General features: G+C 39.6%; 1 protein-coding gene across 2 annotated transcripts; it reads left to right on the plus strand.

Moving 5' to 3' along the window:
• Positions 1 to 597: 597 nt before the first annotated feature.
• LOC116411720 lies at positions 598 to 4,211 on the plus strand. 2 transcript variants are annotated; one of them, XM_031904533.1, is made up of 7 exons: positions 598 to 638; positions 1,108 to 1,249; positions 1,794 to 1,934; positions 2,022 to 2,239; positions 3,267 to 3,426; positions 3,560 to 3,699; positions 4,020 to 4,211. In XM_031904533.1, exons 2-7 carry the CDS (start codon positions 1,153 to 1,155, stop codon positions 4,035 to 4,037), a joined length of 774 nt encoding a protein of 257 aa, XP_031760393.1. In that variant the 5' UTR covers positions 598 to 638; positions 1,108 to 1,152; the 3' UTR covers positions 4,038 to 4,211. The 2 variants fall into 2 exon arrangements, with proteins under 2 accessions (XP_031760393.1, XP_031760394.1); XM_031904534.1 differs by lacking the exons at positions 598 to 638; positions 1,108 to 1,249 and adding an exon at positions 1,392 to 1,664.
• Positions 4,212 to 19,781: the final 15,570 nt, after the last annotated feature.

A 19,781-nucleotide genomic window follows, 5' to 3' on the forward strand; every position in this document is an offset into this window, starting at 1 on the left:
TAGATAGATAGATAGATACCCACACAGCAGCTGACTCCGAGCCGGATCCGTTTTCAAACCGGCAAATCCGCGTTACAGTCACCTCCGTTTCCCACACGGCAGCTGACTCCGAGCCAGATCCGTTTTCAAACCGGCAAATCCGTGTTACAGTCACCTGCGTTTCACAGCTCAGGGCCGGGTGTCAGTGGGCGGGAACATTCGCTAAACGGATCTGTGCCGCATCTGTGAAAACGAGTGCGCAAAATTCTTCGGTGTGGTAGTTATCGGTGGTACAGTACATCCTCAGAGCTACAAATTTCATAAAGGTAAGTCACTGTGCTGCCCCAGCAGGTAATACTGTATATTATGTTTTAAAGTTAATGGTTTATATGTATTTTCATTGTTACGCTGCCACCTAGTGACCAAGGTCGCATTACAACTTGTTTACTTCAAAGTCTGTATACCCTCCCATCCCCTTCCTTATGTGTGACGTCAGTTCCTCCCATCATGCCATTCATGTTCCTGCTTCCTATGTGTGAGGAGCTACTCCAGGGGTTGGGAAAGCAATATTTCTTTTGACCTCCAGCATTTGTCCATCCACCCCCAACGTTTGTTAACCCACAACAAATAAAGAACCTTATGTGGATCCCAAGTGCCTGGTGAGTTCTGCTATCTGGCACAGATTGCCAACAGTGACTGTGCCCAGCTCCATACAGGCCCAGGGAGAGGGGTCTCAGGGGAAACTCAGCCATTATCACAGCATATTATTAGAGACTATTACACCACTACTACTATGTACCATTTAAAATACATTTAGAAATATTTAACTATAGAGCTGAAAGGCTAGGTAGTGTAAACTTCTCTTTTTTTGCTTTGAAGTAATTTGCTATAATTGCCAAAGGAAGCAATGGACTGTTTGGATATTTTGCAGTACTATAAAGGGTCAACTGATACAAGTCATACTATAGATTCCATAGTGTAAGTTAATTTAATATTTTGTGTGTCTTTTTATGTATTTTGAGTGTTTTTAGGTTTTAATCTTAAAGCAATTTGTTAAAGTTTTTAACCCTGCCAAACATGATTAGTTGGTGTTTGTGTTGTTTGTTGGGCAAATCTTTGGCGATACAGACTCTGACAGTGAGCCAGAGACAGCTATAAAGAGGAGATGCCACAATGTCCTCCCTTTTCCAGTACCACCTATTCCTTCCCCTACTCCTGACTACTGCTAGACCTCTCCTAGACCAGAGGCAGACGGAATCTTATTTTACTGGTATATTCTTTTATTTTCGTTGAATAGTTTTTTAATACTGTTATGTTAATGTTACAACTGAACATGTATATACAGTCAAGCCGTGGCAAATTTTATCTTGAGTCAAGGTACTTGCCTGGATCTGATGCAGTTAATGTAACTGTAAAGTTTTTATGTGCTGAGTGAATCTGACAGATCTTGGCTGAACATTGTTCATTGTAAGCTTACATTTAGTTTGGTCATTTAGCAGATGCTTTTATACAAAGCAACTTGCACATAAGGACAATAGAAACTATAAACATAAAGGATTTATTATTATAATAGTAAATTTATCATAATTTGTTGTTATTCACTTAAAAATATGTTATTGACATACCTATGTTTCACAGCAGCACCACCTGCCCCCTTAAGTACATCTTGCATGCCTTCCAGTCAGGTATTTTTTATAATAATTAATATATATATATATATATATATATATATAGTATATTTTTTAATAATTGTTTGCATGCCATCTTTGATCAACAATCAGTGAGCTAAAAATAATGACTCTCCCCATCCTCAGTGCCTCAAGTTGCAACACGTGTCTCTCACACACCATCAAGCTCTATGGGCCAGATCTCTGCCACGCCTCTGCCAGATGAGCATTTCTTTAGGCCCACATTTAGACTGGGGAAGACAGGCACTGGACCAATTCCATGCTCTGGTAAAATCTTTTTTTTTTTTATTTCAAACATCCAGTTTTTCAAAATGATATATAAAAAGAAATCTTTCAATCTTTCCTTTATTGTAGCTGCTCAGCTGCACATCCTAACTTTATTGGAACATGTGAAGGAACAGCAAATGGCGATTGCTGCTGCTGTGAACAATCTTGCTTCAAGACTGGGGACAGAGGCTCCTGTGGCTGAAAAGCCTAAAGACATCAGTATCCCCCTGACCACTGTGCCTGAAGTTGAGGAGTTTGAGGAATGGCTTAAAGACTCAAGAAATTCACAAGCTAAACAAAACATGGTATGTTTTTTTTCCCATTATCTAAAGCTACTTTATGGTTGTTGTACCTACGTTATCTCAAGTGGTTCTGTGCCTGTTGTAGTGATACTGGCCTCAAATATTAATATTAATTCTTAGTTTTGGTTACATATTATTTAAGGTGAGAGTGTTAGATTTAGGGCACCAATTAATATAAAGTTTGGTACTCGTTCGGTTCATGGTACAGAACAACATGATGAAGACCATCCCTCCCTCCAGTGATCAGATGCTCTGTATGTTCATTAAGAAACATTACGCAAATGCAGAGTTAACCCATGGAAATCTGCTGGACCAGACAACATTCCTGGCAGAGCGTTCAGGGAATGTGCAGGACAGCTAGCATCTTTAACATTTTCCTGAGCAGCGCTGTTGTTCCTACGTGCCTCAAGACAAGGGGGGGAATTCACAAAAGTGGAGAGAGCCCTTTTTTGGAGTAAAAGTTGTGGAAAAACTGGTGGAAAACACTTTCTCCAGATTCACAGACAGAAATCCGCCTCAACCGCCACTTTTTAGTTTTTGGTGAAAGAAATATAAACAACCGCAAAAAATCCTCTGCACTCACCCATTATCAATATGTAGAAATAGGACATTAGGACATTTCTGTGCATTCAGCTACTAAGAAATGCCTTCCCCCCCACCTCAAAAGAGGGATTGTTTGTCCGTACATTGCAATATACTTCAAGCTGGCCAACTACGTCAAAGTCATCCCTTCTGGCCAGTCCTACCCTGACTGACCTATATAAGTAATTTAAGATTAGTACTGAGCAAAGGGACTAAGTTTTACCTGCAGGTTGCAGGTAAAACTTTGTCCCTTTGCTGTACTGCGTCAGCTATATGTGGTTGTAATGACAATAAAAGCGTCTTGACTTTACTAATGTCTCTCTCTACTTTTGTAGTCAGAGAGGGTCCTCACCGTAAAACGGCCCCTGGAATATGCTGTTCTCTACATTATATAAAATTTGTTCGTTTTGATTAGAGCAGAGAATATAATATATTTTTGTCTTTTCAGATATCTGCTCTGGGTGCTGTTGGAGGTCAAAACACCAAAAGAGTGACATGGAACATACTTTCAAGGCTTTACTCAGATGCAGTAGCCAAACAAATAAACTGGAAAGGAGTCAATGGGAAGAAGTGCTTTAAGGAAATGCTCACAAGAAGTTTGTTGATCAGTAAGTATTGAGTAATACCAAGAAGTTGAGTATTAGATACATCTTTAAAACCTAAACAATAAAGTTACTATGCCATTTTTATGGAGCTTATTATTCTGTGGAAGTTAAAGATTCTTATTTTTCTTTTTTACAGGGGCTATAAGAAAGAACCAGTCTTCGACCAATGCAGCAGACAGTGAGATAGATTCTTATGCCATCCGTTGGTTCAATCTTGCTCCTGACCGTGGCGGTGGCCGGAAAGAGCGTTCAAGAGTCAAAGAGGCGTTAACTGAGGTAAATTCAGATCCAAGAAGCATAGTGGCAGTTCCATTTTTTCATTAGGACAACAAGTCAGTAATAGAGGTTGACTTCATGATAAAAATAAATTTCAACTTTTATTTAAGGCAAAAAACTCAAACATTATTAAACAGCCATTGATTTATAGATAAAAAAATAATAAATAAATAAAAATATTACTAGAATTTGTAAGATAACTTAATCAGTAAAATAAGTTATAAGTTAATTTGCAGTTTATCCATAGTCTGTCTCATAACACTGCTTTAGTGGAAAAATAACAGCTTTCTTATTGGTGTTTTGTTTTTTTCTTTTTTCAGATGGCCCGTGGGAATTAAATTGTTTGACTGCTCTATCTGATTGTGTTTTTAGTTCATTGGGATAAATCTGTTATTATTAGTATTCTCTGTTTTGCTCTGACCACATTGTTTGGACTCGGGGGACCAACTCCTGTAGTTGCACAGTTAAAAAAAATAGTAAATAAATAAATAAATGAATTTATTTGCATTGTTCTTGTACTGTTTTATTTGTTTTTTATTTACACTTTGCACAATAATTATTTTTGTCAACAGTGTTGTAAAGATCAGTGTTTGTTTTTCTTTTATTAGTATAAATATACTGTCAATTTACTTTACTTTGAAACAGAAAAACAATACTTAAACAGAAGTCCAAGAACTGCTTGTGACCACTGACTCAGGGCCTTTATTGGATGTTATTCCTTATCCTGTCACTCCCCTACCATCTTTGTTAGTAAAAGCATAACAAGGCTCAAAACATGGAGAAAATATTGGTAAATAATGTTTGTGACTAACAACTTAAATTGAAATTAGATCTCAGTTGACTTATTTATATTTTTTAAATTTCAGGAAGTGTTGCATTACAACTATGTGGTAATAATTAGGTTTTTCTTATTGTGTAGCACTGATTTAAGCTTGGTGAATATTATGGAAGCACAGTAAGTAAAAAACTGTGTTAGGTAGAAAGTAAGGTCGAATCTGCTCTGTGTAATTGTTTTTGTATGTTTACAGTAAAGTAGTGGCTGTTGTGTTAGAATTAACATTAGATGATCAGAAGGCATTTTAATACAGTATTTGTTTATATCAAAAAAATAAGTAGCAAAAGACAATAAGATATTTAATCATGTATATTTTAGATAATAAATGCTTGAAATTCTAGACAACATAGTCTTAGAGAGCGCTGAAATAATTAATGAAAGCGCAGAGGGACTGTGCAGCTAGCTGGGGCTCAATTTCCTTCCGGAACACGAAGGGTTAAGTTGGTAGCCTTGGGCGGGAAAGATTAGACCCCACACTCACCCCTCCCCCTGTTGCCCCTGTCACATCCCAGCGCAGCGTTGCAGCCTTACCTCCCTGCTACACACGGAGCGGAATCTCCCTCCTCCCTCCCTGTTTAAGTGCATTTAGCTTGTGACCAGTAGGTCAGTAATTTCGAGTTTTGATTTGTCACAGCATATGGCGGGTGATTGGCCATTTAATCTCTGGTTGTTTGATGGTTTCCACATGCCCACTGCATTCGCAGTGGCTGGCATTCGTTATAAAACAGTCTTTAGGATGTTTGGTAAAAGTTGGAAATACATGGCAAGGACTATTCTGATGTTGGATTCTTTAATAAAGCTGTGGCCGAACTCCACCCACCAAAACGGCGTCATTGTGTTTTTCTTATGTCAGTTGGGCTCATTGGGGGGGATTAGGTGGAAGGAAGGGAATGAGTCTCCGCAGTCTGGGCCAGATCTGAGTCAGCTGAGCGAACTCCAGGCCAGATGCTATGATGATTTGGCTCAAATGTGAACCACATCTGGCCCACATCTATTCCACACTTCTGGCCCACATCTGGGGCTGGTATGGGACCAGAACCAGAACAGAGCTGGACCAGATCTGGTCCACATTTGAGCCAGATCATCATAAAGGAATCCGCATCTGGCCCGGAGCCGGCTCAGTGCTGGTCCGGATAAGTACAATCGGATATGTGCCAGTATTGGCCCGTTGTGCCAAAAGACACCGGCCCAAGTCAGTTGCGCGAATCTGGCCCAGAAATTACGATGGGTCTGGGCCAGATCTGGACCACATGATTTTTGCTATCTGGGTAGGTGATAGATAGATAGATAGATGATAGATAGATAGATGATAGATAGATAGATAGATAGATAGATAGATAGATGATAGATAGATAGATAGATAGATAGATAGATAGATAGATGATAGATAGATAGATAGATAGGTGATAGATAGATAGATAGATAGATAGATAGATAGATAGATAGATAGGTGATAGATAGATAGATAGATGATAGATAGATAGATAGATAGATAGATAGATAGATAGATAGATGATAGATAGATGATAGATAGATAGATAGATAGATAGATAGATAGATAGATAGATAGATGATAGATGATGAATATAATCTTATACAACATTTTAAGTATTTTTGATCTATTTACTAAAGTAAACCTTGTCATTATGCACCTTCCCACCCTCAAGGAAACATAAACTCAATTAAAAAAGAAGATATAGGAGAATGGAAGGGATAATGACACTGAAAAAAATGAAAAAGGTAAGGACAAAACACAAGGTGACAGTAAAAGAGAAACCATAAAAATAAAAACAATAAAGGGCAGAACATTAGGGAGGCAAACGCAAAATGAATGGGAAGGAATAAAAGCCAAGAAGAGAAATAAATAACAAATGTTTGAGCATAATGACACTTTGTACCCAACTATAAGTGGGTATAGAACTCTATTACAAGTATGGGACCCATTAGCCAGAATGCTCGGGACCTGGGGTATTCTGGATAAGGGGTCTTTCTGGAATTTGGATCTCCATGCCTTAAGTCTGCTAAGAAATAATTTAAAGGTTAATTAAACCCAATAGGATTGTTCTTCCTCCAATAAGGGGTAATTATATCTTAGTTGGGATCAAGTACAGGTACTGTTTTATTATTACAGAGAAAAGGGAATCATTTAACCATTAAATAAACCCAATAGGGCTGTTCTGCCCCCAATAAGGGGTAATTATATCTTAGTTGGGATCAAGTACAGGTACTGTTTTATTATTACAGAGAAAAGGGAATCATTTAACCATTAAATAAACCCAATAGGGCTGTTCTGCCCCCAATAAGGGGTAATTATATCTTAGTTGGGATCAAGTACAGGTACTGTTTTATTATTACAGAGAAAAGGGAATCATTTAACCATTAAATAAACCCAATAGGGCTGTTCTGCCCCCAATAAGGGGTAATTATATCTTAGTTGGGATCAAGTACAGGTACTGTTTTATTATTACAGAGAAAAGGGAATCATTTAACCATTAAATAAACCCAATAGGGCTGTTCTGCCCCCAATAAGGGGTAATTATATCTTAGTTGGGATCAAGTACAGGTACTGTTTTATTATTACAGAGAAAAGGGAATCATTTAACCATTAAATAAACCCAATAGGACTGTTCTGCCCCAATAAGGGGTAATTATATCTTAGTTGGGATCAAGTACAAGTACTGTTTTATTATTACAGAGAAAAGGGAATCATTTAACCATGAAATAAACCCAATAGGGCTGTTCTGCCCCCAATAAGGGGTAATTATATCTTAGTTGGGATCAAGTACAGGTACTGTTTTATTATTACAGAGAAAAGGGTAAATCAATTTTAAAAATCTGAATTATTTGATTAAAATGGAGTCTATGGGAGATGGGCTTTCCATAATACTTTTTCTGGGCAATGGGTTTCCGGATAACGGATCGAATACCTGTACTTAATTTTGGTTTTCCTTGGAATAGTAAGGTTTTTTTTCTATTTTAGACCCAGAAAGCAATGGCTGAATACAGTATAATGTGATTTTCAGACAGTTAGGTTTTTAAAATGGGATTTTCTTTTCTGAATGTTAAATAAAAATAATAAGTAATGACAATTTGGAACAATATGAAAGATCTGCTGCCAGAGCAGAAAAAACCCTGTATAGTTTACTGGGAGTATTATGGAATATTACCCTTAGAAAAAAAACTGAAAAACTCCTACTGACAGTAAATTGATTGAGTTAAGGTTCCTATTTGAGCTTACGGATGACACTTATAAAAACAAATGGAAGGGCATGTGAAGAGAGAACATTCCTTGGACACGAATCATGAGAATTGGACTTTGAAAGAGGTAAAGTTATTGGAATGGCAACACGATCCTTCTGAAGGGAACAAAAGAATCGTAAATATTGTGCAAATGGAAAAACCACAGTAAAGATATTGTGGAAGGAGAAACACATGGGTGATGCCCAGGCTGATATTAACTCCTACAATATTTGATACATTTTATAGATATTTAAACAGAGATACTTATGTTATATGACAATACTTATGAGATACTTATGTTATATGTTCCTTCCTTCCTCCCTTCCTTCCTTCCTCCCTTCCTCCCTCCCTCCCTCCCTCCCTCACTCCCTCACTCCCTCCCTTCCTTCCTTCCTCCCTCCCTCCCTCCCTCCCTCCCTCCCTCCCTTCCTTCCTTCCTCCCTCCCTCCCTCCCCCTCCCCCCTCCCTCCCTGCCTCCCTCCCGCCCTCCCTCCCTTCCTTCCTTCCTCCCTCCCTCCTTTCCTGGCTCCCTCCATTCCTCCCTTCCTTCCTTCCTTCCTTCCTTCCTCCCTCCCTCCTTTCCTGGCTCCCTCCATTCCTCCCTCCCTTCCTTCCTTACTTCCTTCTTTCCATCTTTTCATTGTTCTTTTATTCTCTTTTTAATTCACACTGTATGTATTCCTTCTGTATACTGTACTAGTCATATATTTGCATATTTTTTAACCGCATTAAGCCTAGAAAATAACATTTGAATAAACTCACTTACACAAATGTCTTAAATTTACTAAAAAGTCTAAACTGAAATGGTCTACACAAGAAAACTGCCTCCCTCCCTCCCTCCCTTCCTTCCTTTTTTCCTTCCTTCCTTCCTTCCTCTCTCCCTTCCTTCCTTGCTCCCTCCCTCCCTCCCTCCCTTCCTTCCTTCCTCCCTCCCTCCCTCCCTTCCTTCCTTCCTTCCTTCCTTCCTTCCTTCCTTCCTTCCTTCCTTCCTTCCTTCCTTCCTTCCTTCCTTCCTTCCTTCCTTCCTCCCTCCCTCCCTTCCTTCCTTGCTCCCTCCCTTCCTTCCTTCCTTCCTTCCTCCCTCCCTTCCTTCCTTCCTTCCTTCCTTCCTCTCTCCCTTCCTTCCTTGCTCCCTCCCTCCCTTCCTTCCTTGCTCCCTCCCTTCCTTCCTCCCTCCCTCCCTTCCTTCCTTCCTTCCTCTCTCCCTTCCTTCCTTGCTCCCTCCCTCCCTTCCTTCCTTCCTTCCTTCCTCCCTCCCTCCCTTCCTTCCTTCCTTCCTTCCTTCCTTCCTCCCTCCCTCCCTTCCTTCCTTCCTTCCTTCCTTCCTCCCTCCCTCCCTTCCTTCCTTTCTCCCTCCCTCCCTACCTCCCTCCCTTCCTCTCTCCCTTCCTTCCTTCCTTCCTTCCTTCCTTCCTTCCTTCCTTCCTTCCTTCCTTCCTTCCTTCCTTCCTTCCTTCCTTCCTTCCTTCCTTCCTTCCTTCCTCCCTCCCTCCCTTCCTTCCTTCCTCCCTCCCTCCCTCCCTCCCTTCCTTCCTTCCTTCCTTCCTTCCTCCCTCCCTCCCTCCCTCCCGCCCTTCCTTCCTCCCTCCCTCCCGCCCTTCCTTCCTCCCTCCCTCCCTCCCTCCCTCCCTCCCTCCCTCCCTCCCTCCCTTCCTCCCTCCCTCCCTCCCTCCCTCCCTTCCTTCCTCCCTCCCTCCCTCCCTCCCTTCCTTCCTTCCTCCCTCCCTCCCGCCCTTCCTTTCTTCCTTCCTCCCTTCCTTCCTTCCATCTTTTCATTGTTCTTTTATTCTCTTTTCAGTTCACACTGTATGTATTCCTTCTGTATACTGTACTAGTCATATAGTTGAATATTTTTAACCGCATTAAGCCTAGAAAGTATTTTTCTCAAATATTTGCTGTTTTTAACTTGAATATTATGTTCCTTGTGTGCATTGCAGGGATAATGTTCTGACACTGTGTTATTTCATATTAGTTTTGTTATATTGATGGCAGTGTCTTGTTTACATAATTTGATGTTATTGAGTATAGAATAAAAATTCACCAAGTTGAAAAGAGTTGTGAATAAAAAAGATCTTCTGAATGGCAAATAAGGTTCTGCTCCATTTATCCAAACCTTTAGAGATAGCGTGTTTCTTAAATAACTAAAAGAAGGGCAAATACATTAAAGGAGCTTAGCCAATTTTATTGAGTCTTGTGATGAAGCTCAAAATTTTTGGGGGGATAACCCTCCCCCCAAAACAGTCTGTGACTGAATAAAATTGTCTAGATGCCTTTAATGCAGGTGCGTTGCTCAGGATTAAAACAAAGTAATGAAAGATAAAACATTGCCTAAGCCAATAAGAATTTTCGGTGATTCATAGCTTGAATGAATAATAATAATTAGTGCTAATACTTCACTGACTGGCAGATGTAGTTTAGACACTGGGGGGGGGGAAGATTTACTAAAACTAGGGATGCACCCAATCCCGGATTCGGTTCGGGATTCGGGCCAAATCCAGCCTTTTTTTGGTGGATTCGGTTTCGGGCGAATCCACTTTCTCAGCCGAACCACAAACGCATATGCTAATTATCATTCTGAAAGAGTTAAAATTTAGGGGGGGGGGACATTTTTAGTAACTTTTAACCCTTCACGGTCCTAATTAGCATATGCTAATTAGGATTCGGATTCGGTTCGGGATCTGGCAGAACCCAAAAAAGTGGGTTCGGTGCATCCCTAACTAAAACGCTAACATTCTTATTATTGAAAATTCAATAAACTCACTTACACAAATGTCTTACATTTACTAAAAAGTCTAAACTGAAAAGGTCTCCACAGGAAAAGTTGTGAAACTGCCTCTTTTTTCAATTGTCGCCCCAAAAACACAAATTTTTCGAATTGCCACAAAAAAAAACTGTGTAAAAAAATCTGAAACCTCTGACATTGACTTCTGCATGATCTTTGCAAGTTTTACCCGGCAAATTGGCAAATTCTGATTTTTTGCTATTTGGACGCATAGTACATGTTATGAAAGTCGGGACTTTCTTTTTTCTGTGACCTTTAGTGCTAAAAAAAAAAAATCCACCATAGTGGTATCTAATGTAGTGGTAGTGAAGGGTTTACTGAGAAATTGAGAAATATATATTTTCTTTCAGACAGAACTGTTATTAAAAAAGAAATGAGCAAGTTAGCCCTGATTCAATTCCCAAGGTGTAATCCATTCCCAAATATCAGCTTCTGCCTATTTATTAATCATTTATTTTATCAAGATGTAAATTGGGAGTAAATAGTTTATAAAAAAAAAATCGAAATCGAGGGAGCATCGGAAAGAATTGTAAGATGTGGCAAAAAAGGATGAAATGAAAAGGAAGGTCTATGGAATATTTGGGGTTTAAGGAGGGACTGGGGTACTTAGTAGTGATGAGTGAAATTTTTTGGCATCTTGCCATTGGCGAATTACTTTGAGAAAAAATTTGTTGTACTGTACGTCAAAAAAAGTTGCAGTCACGTCAAAATAGGCGTGGTCGTGCCAAATTGGGAGCGGTCACATCAAAATAGGCGCGATCACGTCAAAATAGGCGTGGCCATGCCAAATTGGGAGCGGTCATGTCAAAATAAGCGTGGTCGTGCCAAATTGGGCGTGGTCATGTCAAAATAGGCAAAGTCACGTCAAAATAGGTGTGGTCGTGCCAAATTGGGAGCGGTCATGTCAAAATAAGCGTGGTCGTGCCAAATTGGGCGTGGTCATATCAAAATAGGTGCAGTCACGTCAAAATAGGCGCAGTCAAGTCAAAATAGGCGCGATCACATCAAAATAGGCGTGGCCATGCCAAATTGGGAGCGGTCATGTCAAAATAAGCGTGGTCGTGCCAAATTGGGCGTGATCATGTCAAAATAAGCACCGTTACGTCAAAATAGGTGTGGTTGTGCCAAATTGGGAGCGGTCATGTCAAAATAAGCACAGTTACGTCAAAATAGGTATTGTTGTGCCAAATTGGGAGTGGTCATGTCAAAATAAGCGTGGTCGTGCCAAATTTGGTGTGGTCATGTCAAAATAGGCGCAGTCATGTCAAAATAGGCGCAGTCACGTCAAAATAGGTGCGATCACGTCAAAATAGTCGTGGCCATGCCAAATTGGGAGCGGTCATGTCCATAGGCGGAGGGTGACTTTTTTGTTTGGGGAGGCTAAAGATGGGCCGTACACAGACTGACCTACAGCTAATGTGACACTTAGTGGATTCGCTGCTGGTGTAAAAAATTAACCTCCCAACTACCTCTTGCCGTTCCCACTGACTCCCAGGGATACTGCGCAAAAGTGCGGGTGGGGGGGATTTTTTTAACCCTAAAATGCTTAGGATGTAAAAGCATTCATACGTGCACTTCTGTTAGGGGTTCTCTATACATTTGTGTTTGTGATCAGTTAGCTTCAAGTGGTAGTTAACCTTTAAATTAACTTTTAATATGATGTAGACATTGATATTCTGAGACAAGTTGCAATTGGTCCTCTTTTATTTTTAATAGTTTTTCAGTTATTGTTCAGCAGCTCTCCATTTGGTATTTCAGCAGCTATCTGGTTGCTAGGGTCTTATTTACCAGGTAGTGGTTTAAACAAGAGATGGGAATATGAATAGTTAAGGGGCCTGCATGGAAAAGTAAAACTGTAGCTTCTCAGAGCAATACTTTTTGGTCAGTGACCCTCATTTGAAAGCTGGAAAGAGGCAGAAGCGAAAGGCAAATTATTCAAAAACTATAAAAAATTAACTAGGAAGACCAATTGCAAAGTTGCTAGGAATAGGCCATTCTATAATATACTACAAGTTAACTTAAAAGTGAACCTCACCTTTAGATGTGTTTAAGTTAGCTTTATAGAGAGAGAGGCAGCAGGTACTGACATCCCACGCACGTTATATACAGTGAGACGCAGTCTTTATATACAAAACCAGCACATTATATACAGCGAGACACAGTCTTTAGATACAAAACCAGCACGTTATATGCAGTGAGACGTAGTCTTTATATACAAAACCAGCACGTTATATGCAGTGAGACACAAGCTTTATATACAAAACCAGCACATTATATGCAGCGAGACAGAGTCTTTATATACAAAACCAGCACATTATATGCAGTGAGACGCAAGCTTTATATACAAAACCAGCACATTATATGCAGCGAGACGCAGTCTTTATATACAAAACCAGCACATTATATGCAGCGAGACGCAGTCTTTATATACAAAACCAGCACATTATATACAGTGAGGAGCAGTGGGTACAGATGGCAGATATTCAGGCCCTGGCACTATAACATTGGCACTGATACACAGCATTGGCCGCACTGTAACTAACTAGAAATGAAAAAAACAATGACAAAAGTAAAAGAAAAATAGAAAGTGCAAAAAAACATAACAAATATATAAAAGCACAATGAGCTTTGTCAGGGGGAAAAGTTAACTTACCCTCCATCTGTTAGTGTAGGGGATAGGGATATTATAGATATCAGGTGACAAAAAACAATTTAATTTCAGCTAGTGGGTCAGTCTTTAGAACATATACAGTATAGTACTTGTGAATAGTACAGAACTCTACTTCCTCCTTTCAGCTCTTTAACCTCTTAGTTAGTCAGTGACTGTTCAGTTAGTTTGCTATTGATCCTGACCTGTGTGCTCACAAACTAACTGACAGTTATATCCCATATGCCTCCCAAGTCACTGATTGGTTACTGACTGGTAACATGTTAGACAGCTGCAAAGGAGGTAGTTGCATCCTGGACAGTATGTCGGGCATCAGTTTGCTCCAACCTACAGTATGTATATACACCACTTTTATTTTTACACTGATTTAGAACCAGTTACTCATTCTGTACATGTGTTCATGCTGCAGCACACTGCCTGATGCTACCTCCTTTCAAAAAGGGGCTACACCAGGGGTGCCCAGACATTGCCACCTGGCCTCCGTCATGAGATCTACCACAGTTAAAATAGTGTGACAAATATTTGGTGCAATAAGCAAGAAAAAGTATCAATCAATGTTCAACAAATACACACAGTAATATATAAATGTAGTGCCAAATTCACATTTAATGCCCACATAACATTATTCAAGTGCCAACTTTAAGTTTAATGTGAAAGGATTGTAGTAGCTTTTACTCCCCTTCTTCATGGCCCACTTTGTAGTCTGTCACAGAAACATATATAAAGTAGAAACAAATATATACAGCGGCTTGGTGGGGACAATCTTCTTAACTGGGATGAAACTACAGAGACGGATGGCTTGAGCAGCCGCACTCAATAGTATGCTGGGGGGGAAATGAAGTAGTGGGATGTCATTCCACCACGATCTACCTCGGGCACCCCTGGGCTAGACACTGACTGACTCCTGCTGTATACCATTTACACTAGGCACTCTAACACAAACTGCCTCCTATTTCATCCCAATCATTGCAGGGACCCCCCAATGCAAGCACTTTGGCAGCTTAAATAAGAGCTTCAGACATATTGCCTGCTGCTAGCTCTTTATACTGGTTTAGCCTAAATGCTACTGAATGTAACCAGGACCTCTAGACTTTTAACAGGAACTCCCAGCAGGTACACTGTCTACTGCTGCACTATTTTATATAGGGGCCCTGGTATTTGTTTTGTAAGCACATTATATCATGTAACCCAAAGGTCTCAAAGCTGTGCAGCACAGATGTATTTAATATGATATTTAAATATTAAATATAATAGCTACATACCAGACAACAAGCAGCTTAAGAATCAGCACCTGCTGTGTCTGGGAGCCCAGATTACCAGCACCAGCAGTACAACAATTTCTTTGGATGAGTTGCACTTGTACTTGTGCTGTGTAGTAGTGCCTGACTAGCAGATCGCCTCTGGTTATGCTTTCCTATTCTGAAATCTCTCGAGATTTGCAGTCCGAAATCCCGTGGTGATGTCATCAAACACCAGAGTCACTAGCAAACTAACAGGTTGTTGTTCTAACTTCAGAGACACTAAACTGCAGCGTCCCCCACCCACAACATAAAGTAGGCACAACATCGCTCAGAGGATTTATTTTTTTTTTTAATTTTTTTTTTTTTTTTTTTAATTTTAATTTTTTGAAGGGGCTTTTATTTTGGGGAGGCTTAGCCTCCCCAAGCCTTAATGAAAATCCTCCTATGGTCATGTCAAAATAAGCGTGGTCGTGCCAAATTGGGCGTGGTCATGTCAAAATAGGCGCAGTCACGTCAAAATAGGCGCAGTCACGTCAAAATAGGCACGGTCACATCAAATAGGTGCCAAAAAAAGACGGGGCGACAAAAAAAAGTTGGGGTGACAAAAAAGTTTTGCAGATTTTTTGGTGAAGTGAAACAGGACAGATTCACTCATCACTAGTACTTAGTTAAGAATGAAGCATTTCAAAGGTAAGAGAAGATTGGGGTAAGAATCATATCATATTTATAAACATATATATCCTGTCCCTATTTATAATACCATATCAGTAAATTGGGGTGAAATACTCCTTCAGATCTACTTTTCAGTTTCTGCGCCAGAACGTCTCTCCCTCTTGTGTTTATATTCAGGTTTCTCAGTGGCCAAAAATGATTTCATTAAACTGACACAAAACAGAAATCAATGATCTCACACTTTACATTCTGAACCCTTTGCCTAAAAACTAGGAATACACACGTACATTGCTATTGCTCGACTGCAGAGAAACACAACATGCAATGTATTTACATCAATATTTGTTACCGTTGAAAATGTTCTTTCATACAAGATCAATAGAGTAATAGATATATCCCTCGAAATCTATGGATTCAAACTAAATGCAATGATCTCTTGAAATATATGATCAATTCAGTAGCCACTGTGTTATGTGCAGCCAATCATTGGTTGCCAAGCTGTTACTGAATTGCCATGTAGAGTGTTAATCACTAGCAACCAGGACCAGTGTGAGGATTGCACAAACCAGTGGGCCAATAGGCTGAAGACTAGTGGTGAGCAAATTTTTTCGCCAGGCATGGATTCACAGCAAATTTCTACATTTCGCCATTGGCAAATTGTTTTGTGAAACTTCCGTGAAAATTCACAGTGGAAAAATTTGTCACGCATTAAGTTAGTTGCTATTGCATCAAAAAAGGACAGGGTTGCGTCAAAAATGTGCAGGCGGCAAAAACAATTGCGCAACAAAAAAGATGCGGGCGACAAAAACAATTGCGTAACAAATGCGTTTCATAAATTTTTCGCTATTTCGCAAATTTTCTTGCTGTTTCGTGGATTTATGGCAAAGCGAAATGGAACAGATTCGCTCACCAATACTGAAGACACACCAACAAAGGTTACAAAAAGATAGTTGCGTGCAAAAAATTTTTAGTCACGTGTCAAATTGGGTCGCGTCAAATTGGGCTCTGTCACTTCAAAAAGGGCATGGTCACATAAAAAATGTGCGGGCAACAAAAAAAAAAGACGTGGGCAACAAAAACAATCGCGTTTCGCAAATTTTTCTCCGTTTCGTAAATTTTCTCGCCGTTTCGTGAATTTTATGGCGAAGCAAAATGGGACAGATTCGCTCATCACTACTGAAGACACACCAACAAAGTTTACAAAAAGATATGATTACGGGCTGCTGTGATATCCCTTTATAAAGAGGATAATTAATTGGACGAGATATCATTTGATGCACATTTGTCAAGATTAGTGATGAGCAAATCTGTGAATTTGGGAAATGCAGCTACCATGCAACTTTTTTAATACCTGCAATTTTTTTTGATGTGCAGAACTTTTTTTGATGCGATCATGGCTTTTTTGATGAGACCGCAACTTTTTTGCCGCAACCACAACTTTTTTGACATGACCGCAACTTTTTCCTTACAAAAAATTCAAAAGAATAGTCGCGGGCGGCAATTTTTTTCCGTGCGACATTTTCGCCGTTTCGCAAATCTTTTGAAAGATTCGTGAATTTATTGGCGAAGCGAAACAGGACAGATTCGCTCATCACTATTCACAATCTTTGGGATAAGTACGAAATTTTTGTATTCAAACGAAAATAATTTTCGTGACATTTGCGATCATCAGAAATGATTGGATTACATGATTCGGATTCGCACATTAGTGAATCAGCCCCATAAGGTATAGTGATGAGCAAATCTGTTGCGCTTGCCATTTTGTGGCACGTGCAGCTTTCTTTTGACGTGTGCATCAAATTTCTTTTTTTGACGTGCTACATTTTCACCGTTTCGGAGATATTCCACCGGTTTGCAAATCTTATGAAAGCTTTGCAAATTTTTCAGCGAAGCAAATTGGCGAAAATGTCACACGTCAAAAAGAAAATGTTGTGTGCGTCATTTTTGTGACGTGTGCAACAATATTTTGACCATTTTTTTTTGAAGCACAACAATTATTTTTCCAAATGACAATTTTTTTTTGCCACTGTGAATTTTTAGACAGTGAATTTTTCTACCCGTTTTGCTAAATAATCCGCCAATGGCGAACACGGAAATTTGCCGCGAATCCATGCCTGGTGAATTATTTTGCTCATCACTACTATTAAGGTATGTTTATCCAAATTAAAGAAAGATCCATTATCTGGGAAAGCCCAGGTAGCAATCTGTAAATACCGACTATAATGCTAAGGGGCAGATTTACTAATCCACGAACGGACCGAAAGCGTTCGAATGTGTTTTTTCATAATGATCGGGTTTTTGCGATTTTTTTTGTCGCCGTCGCAACTTTTTCGTATGTCCCACGATTTTTACGCCGCGTTGCGACTTTTTTGTATATTTTCCGCAACTTTTTCGCCGCCGTCGCGAAAAAATCGGATTGGTCTTTCCGGCGTTTAATATTGCGCAATCCGCGACGGCGACGAAATAATCGCGCAAAATACGATAAAGTCGTGCCGGCACCGAAAAAAGTCGTGACAAATACGATACATCACGAGGGCGACAAAAAAGTCGATTCCAGATTCGGATTCGTGGATTAGTAAATCTGCCTGTATGTTTAGTCAGATCTATGTTTCCCATGTAAATATTTTACCCACATATCTGCAAGGTATTGTTACCCGTTGGATAGATTGTAAGGAATCCCCCATTGCTTCACACCGGCAGTCGTAATTATTAAATATTTCAGAAATTGTTTAATCGAGCAATTTACAGACGATTAAAGGTCGCGGAAATATAAAAGTCAGTTCTGATAAATGGATAGTTAAGGCAGCTGAAATACTGTATATTTCTGTCCCATGCAACAGCTTTCATTAACATAAGAATAACACTAATAGGTGACCTTTTGTTCAATGAGAAAAATTGCCGTAATTAGTATGACAACCGCGCAAAGCGATGAATTAATGTAAGGTTACAATAAGGGCAAAAGGCTGTATAGAAAGGCACAGTCGCAAGCATTTACACTTGGTCCTCTGATCAAATACAAACGACAAAGATAAGTAATAGAGGAGAAATCATTATAAATAAAGGTGGATAAAGCAATTCATCCTTGTAGGAGGTTGAAGGTTCAGGGTTCAACTGTCTTCATATTATTAAACTTAAAAGGTTTGCCACCAAACAGATCAAGACTGCCCAGGATTTATATGAAACAATTCAATAAAAATATTTCCAAATGGAGTAGTTTAAGGGTGTGATCACCCTTTAGTAGTGATGAGCGAATCTGTCCCGTTTCGCTTGGCTGAAAAACTTGCGAATCTTTCAAAAGATTTGTGAAACGGCGAAAATGTTGCGCGTCCAAAAAAATTGTCACCCGTGGCTAATCTTTTGTCCCGTGGCTAATCTTTTGTTACCCACGGCTATTCTTTTGTCCCGCGGCTATTCGTTTGTTGCGCGTCTATCTTTTGTCACCTGCAGCTATTCTTTTGTCGCGTGTCTATTCTTTTGTCGCCCGTGGCTATTCTTTTGTCGCCCATGGCTATTCTTTTGTCACCCGTGGCTAATCTTTTGTCGCCCCTAGCTATTCTTTTGTCACGCGTCTATTCTTTTGTCGCCCGCAGCTATTCTATTGTCACGCGTCTATTCTTTCGTTGCGTGGCTATTCTTTTGTTGCCCGCAGCTATTCTTTTGTCACCTGGCTATTCTTTTTTTGACGCGCGACTATTCTTTTGATGTGGGTGACAATTTTTGGGTGCTGCGATTTTTTTTTCAGCAAATTTTTTCATCCATTTCGCGAAACAATCCGCCAATGGCAAAAAGCGGAAATTCGCCACAAATCCATGCCTGCCAAAACATTTTGCCCATCACTACCCTTTAGTATAAGGGTCCGGGTGCCCCAAACCTCAAAAAAAATCCTCAGCCCACAGGAAAACTTCAAAACAAAAATACCTCAAAAATGAGAAAGCAAGGCTGGCACTATAAGAAACTGGACCAATCAGTCAAAAAGTGTTGCAATAAAATATATTTGTATTTTATTTAAAGAAAAAAGCATCTCAAACACAAACAGCCTGACACGTTTCGTGCCAAAAGTGGGCACTTAATCATAGGCAGTATTTTTTATGATTAGAAATTCTACATCATGCTGTGATATATTCGTTTTTTTCATTCAAGGCCAAGGTTTCCTATATTTTTTTTATCACCAAAAACCTGTGATAGTATTATTGTTGTGATATTTTGATATATTTACACTTACGTACTAGTGATGGGCAAAATAATCCATCAGGAAGGGATTCACTGCAAATTTCCGCAGAGAATGGTGACAAAAAATGGCAAAAACAAATTGTTGTGTGCATAAAAAAATTATGAACGTCAGATAAAAAAAAAATGTGTGCACATATGCACTTATGTACTAGTGATGGGCGAAATAATTCACCAGGCATGGATTCGAGTCAATTTCCGAGTTTCACCATTGGTGGATTTTTTCGTGAAACTGGTGGCAAAATTTGCAGTGGGAAAATTCACCACGTGTCAAAAAATTGATGCCCGCAGCAAAAAAAAAATAAATCGGTGAGCGCATTAAAAAAAAATGACGCGCAGCAAAAGGCAAAAATAAGTTGCGCGTGTATGAAAATTGTTGTGTGACTTTTTTGCTATTTCACAAATCTTTTGAAAGAT

The sequence above is a fragment of the Xenopus tropicalis genome, chromosome 6 (assembly GCF_000004195.4).
Source record: "Xenopus tropicalis strain Nigerian chromosome 6, UCB_Xtro_10.0, whole genome shotgun sequence".
Classification (NCBI taxonomy): domain Eukaryota; kingdom Metazoa; phylum Chordata; class Amphibia; order Anura; family Pipidae; genus Xenopus; species Xenopus tropicalis.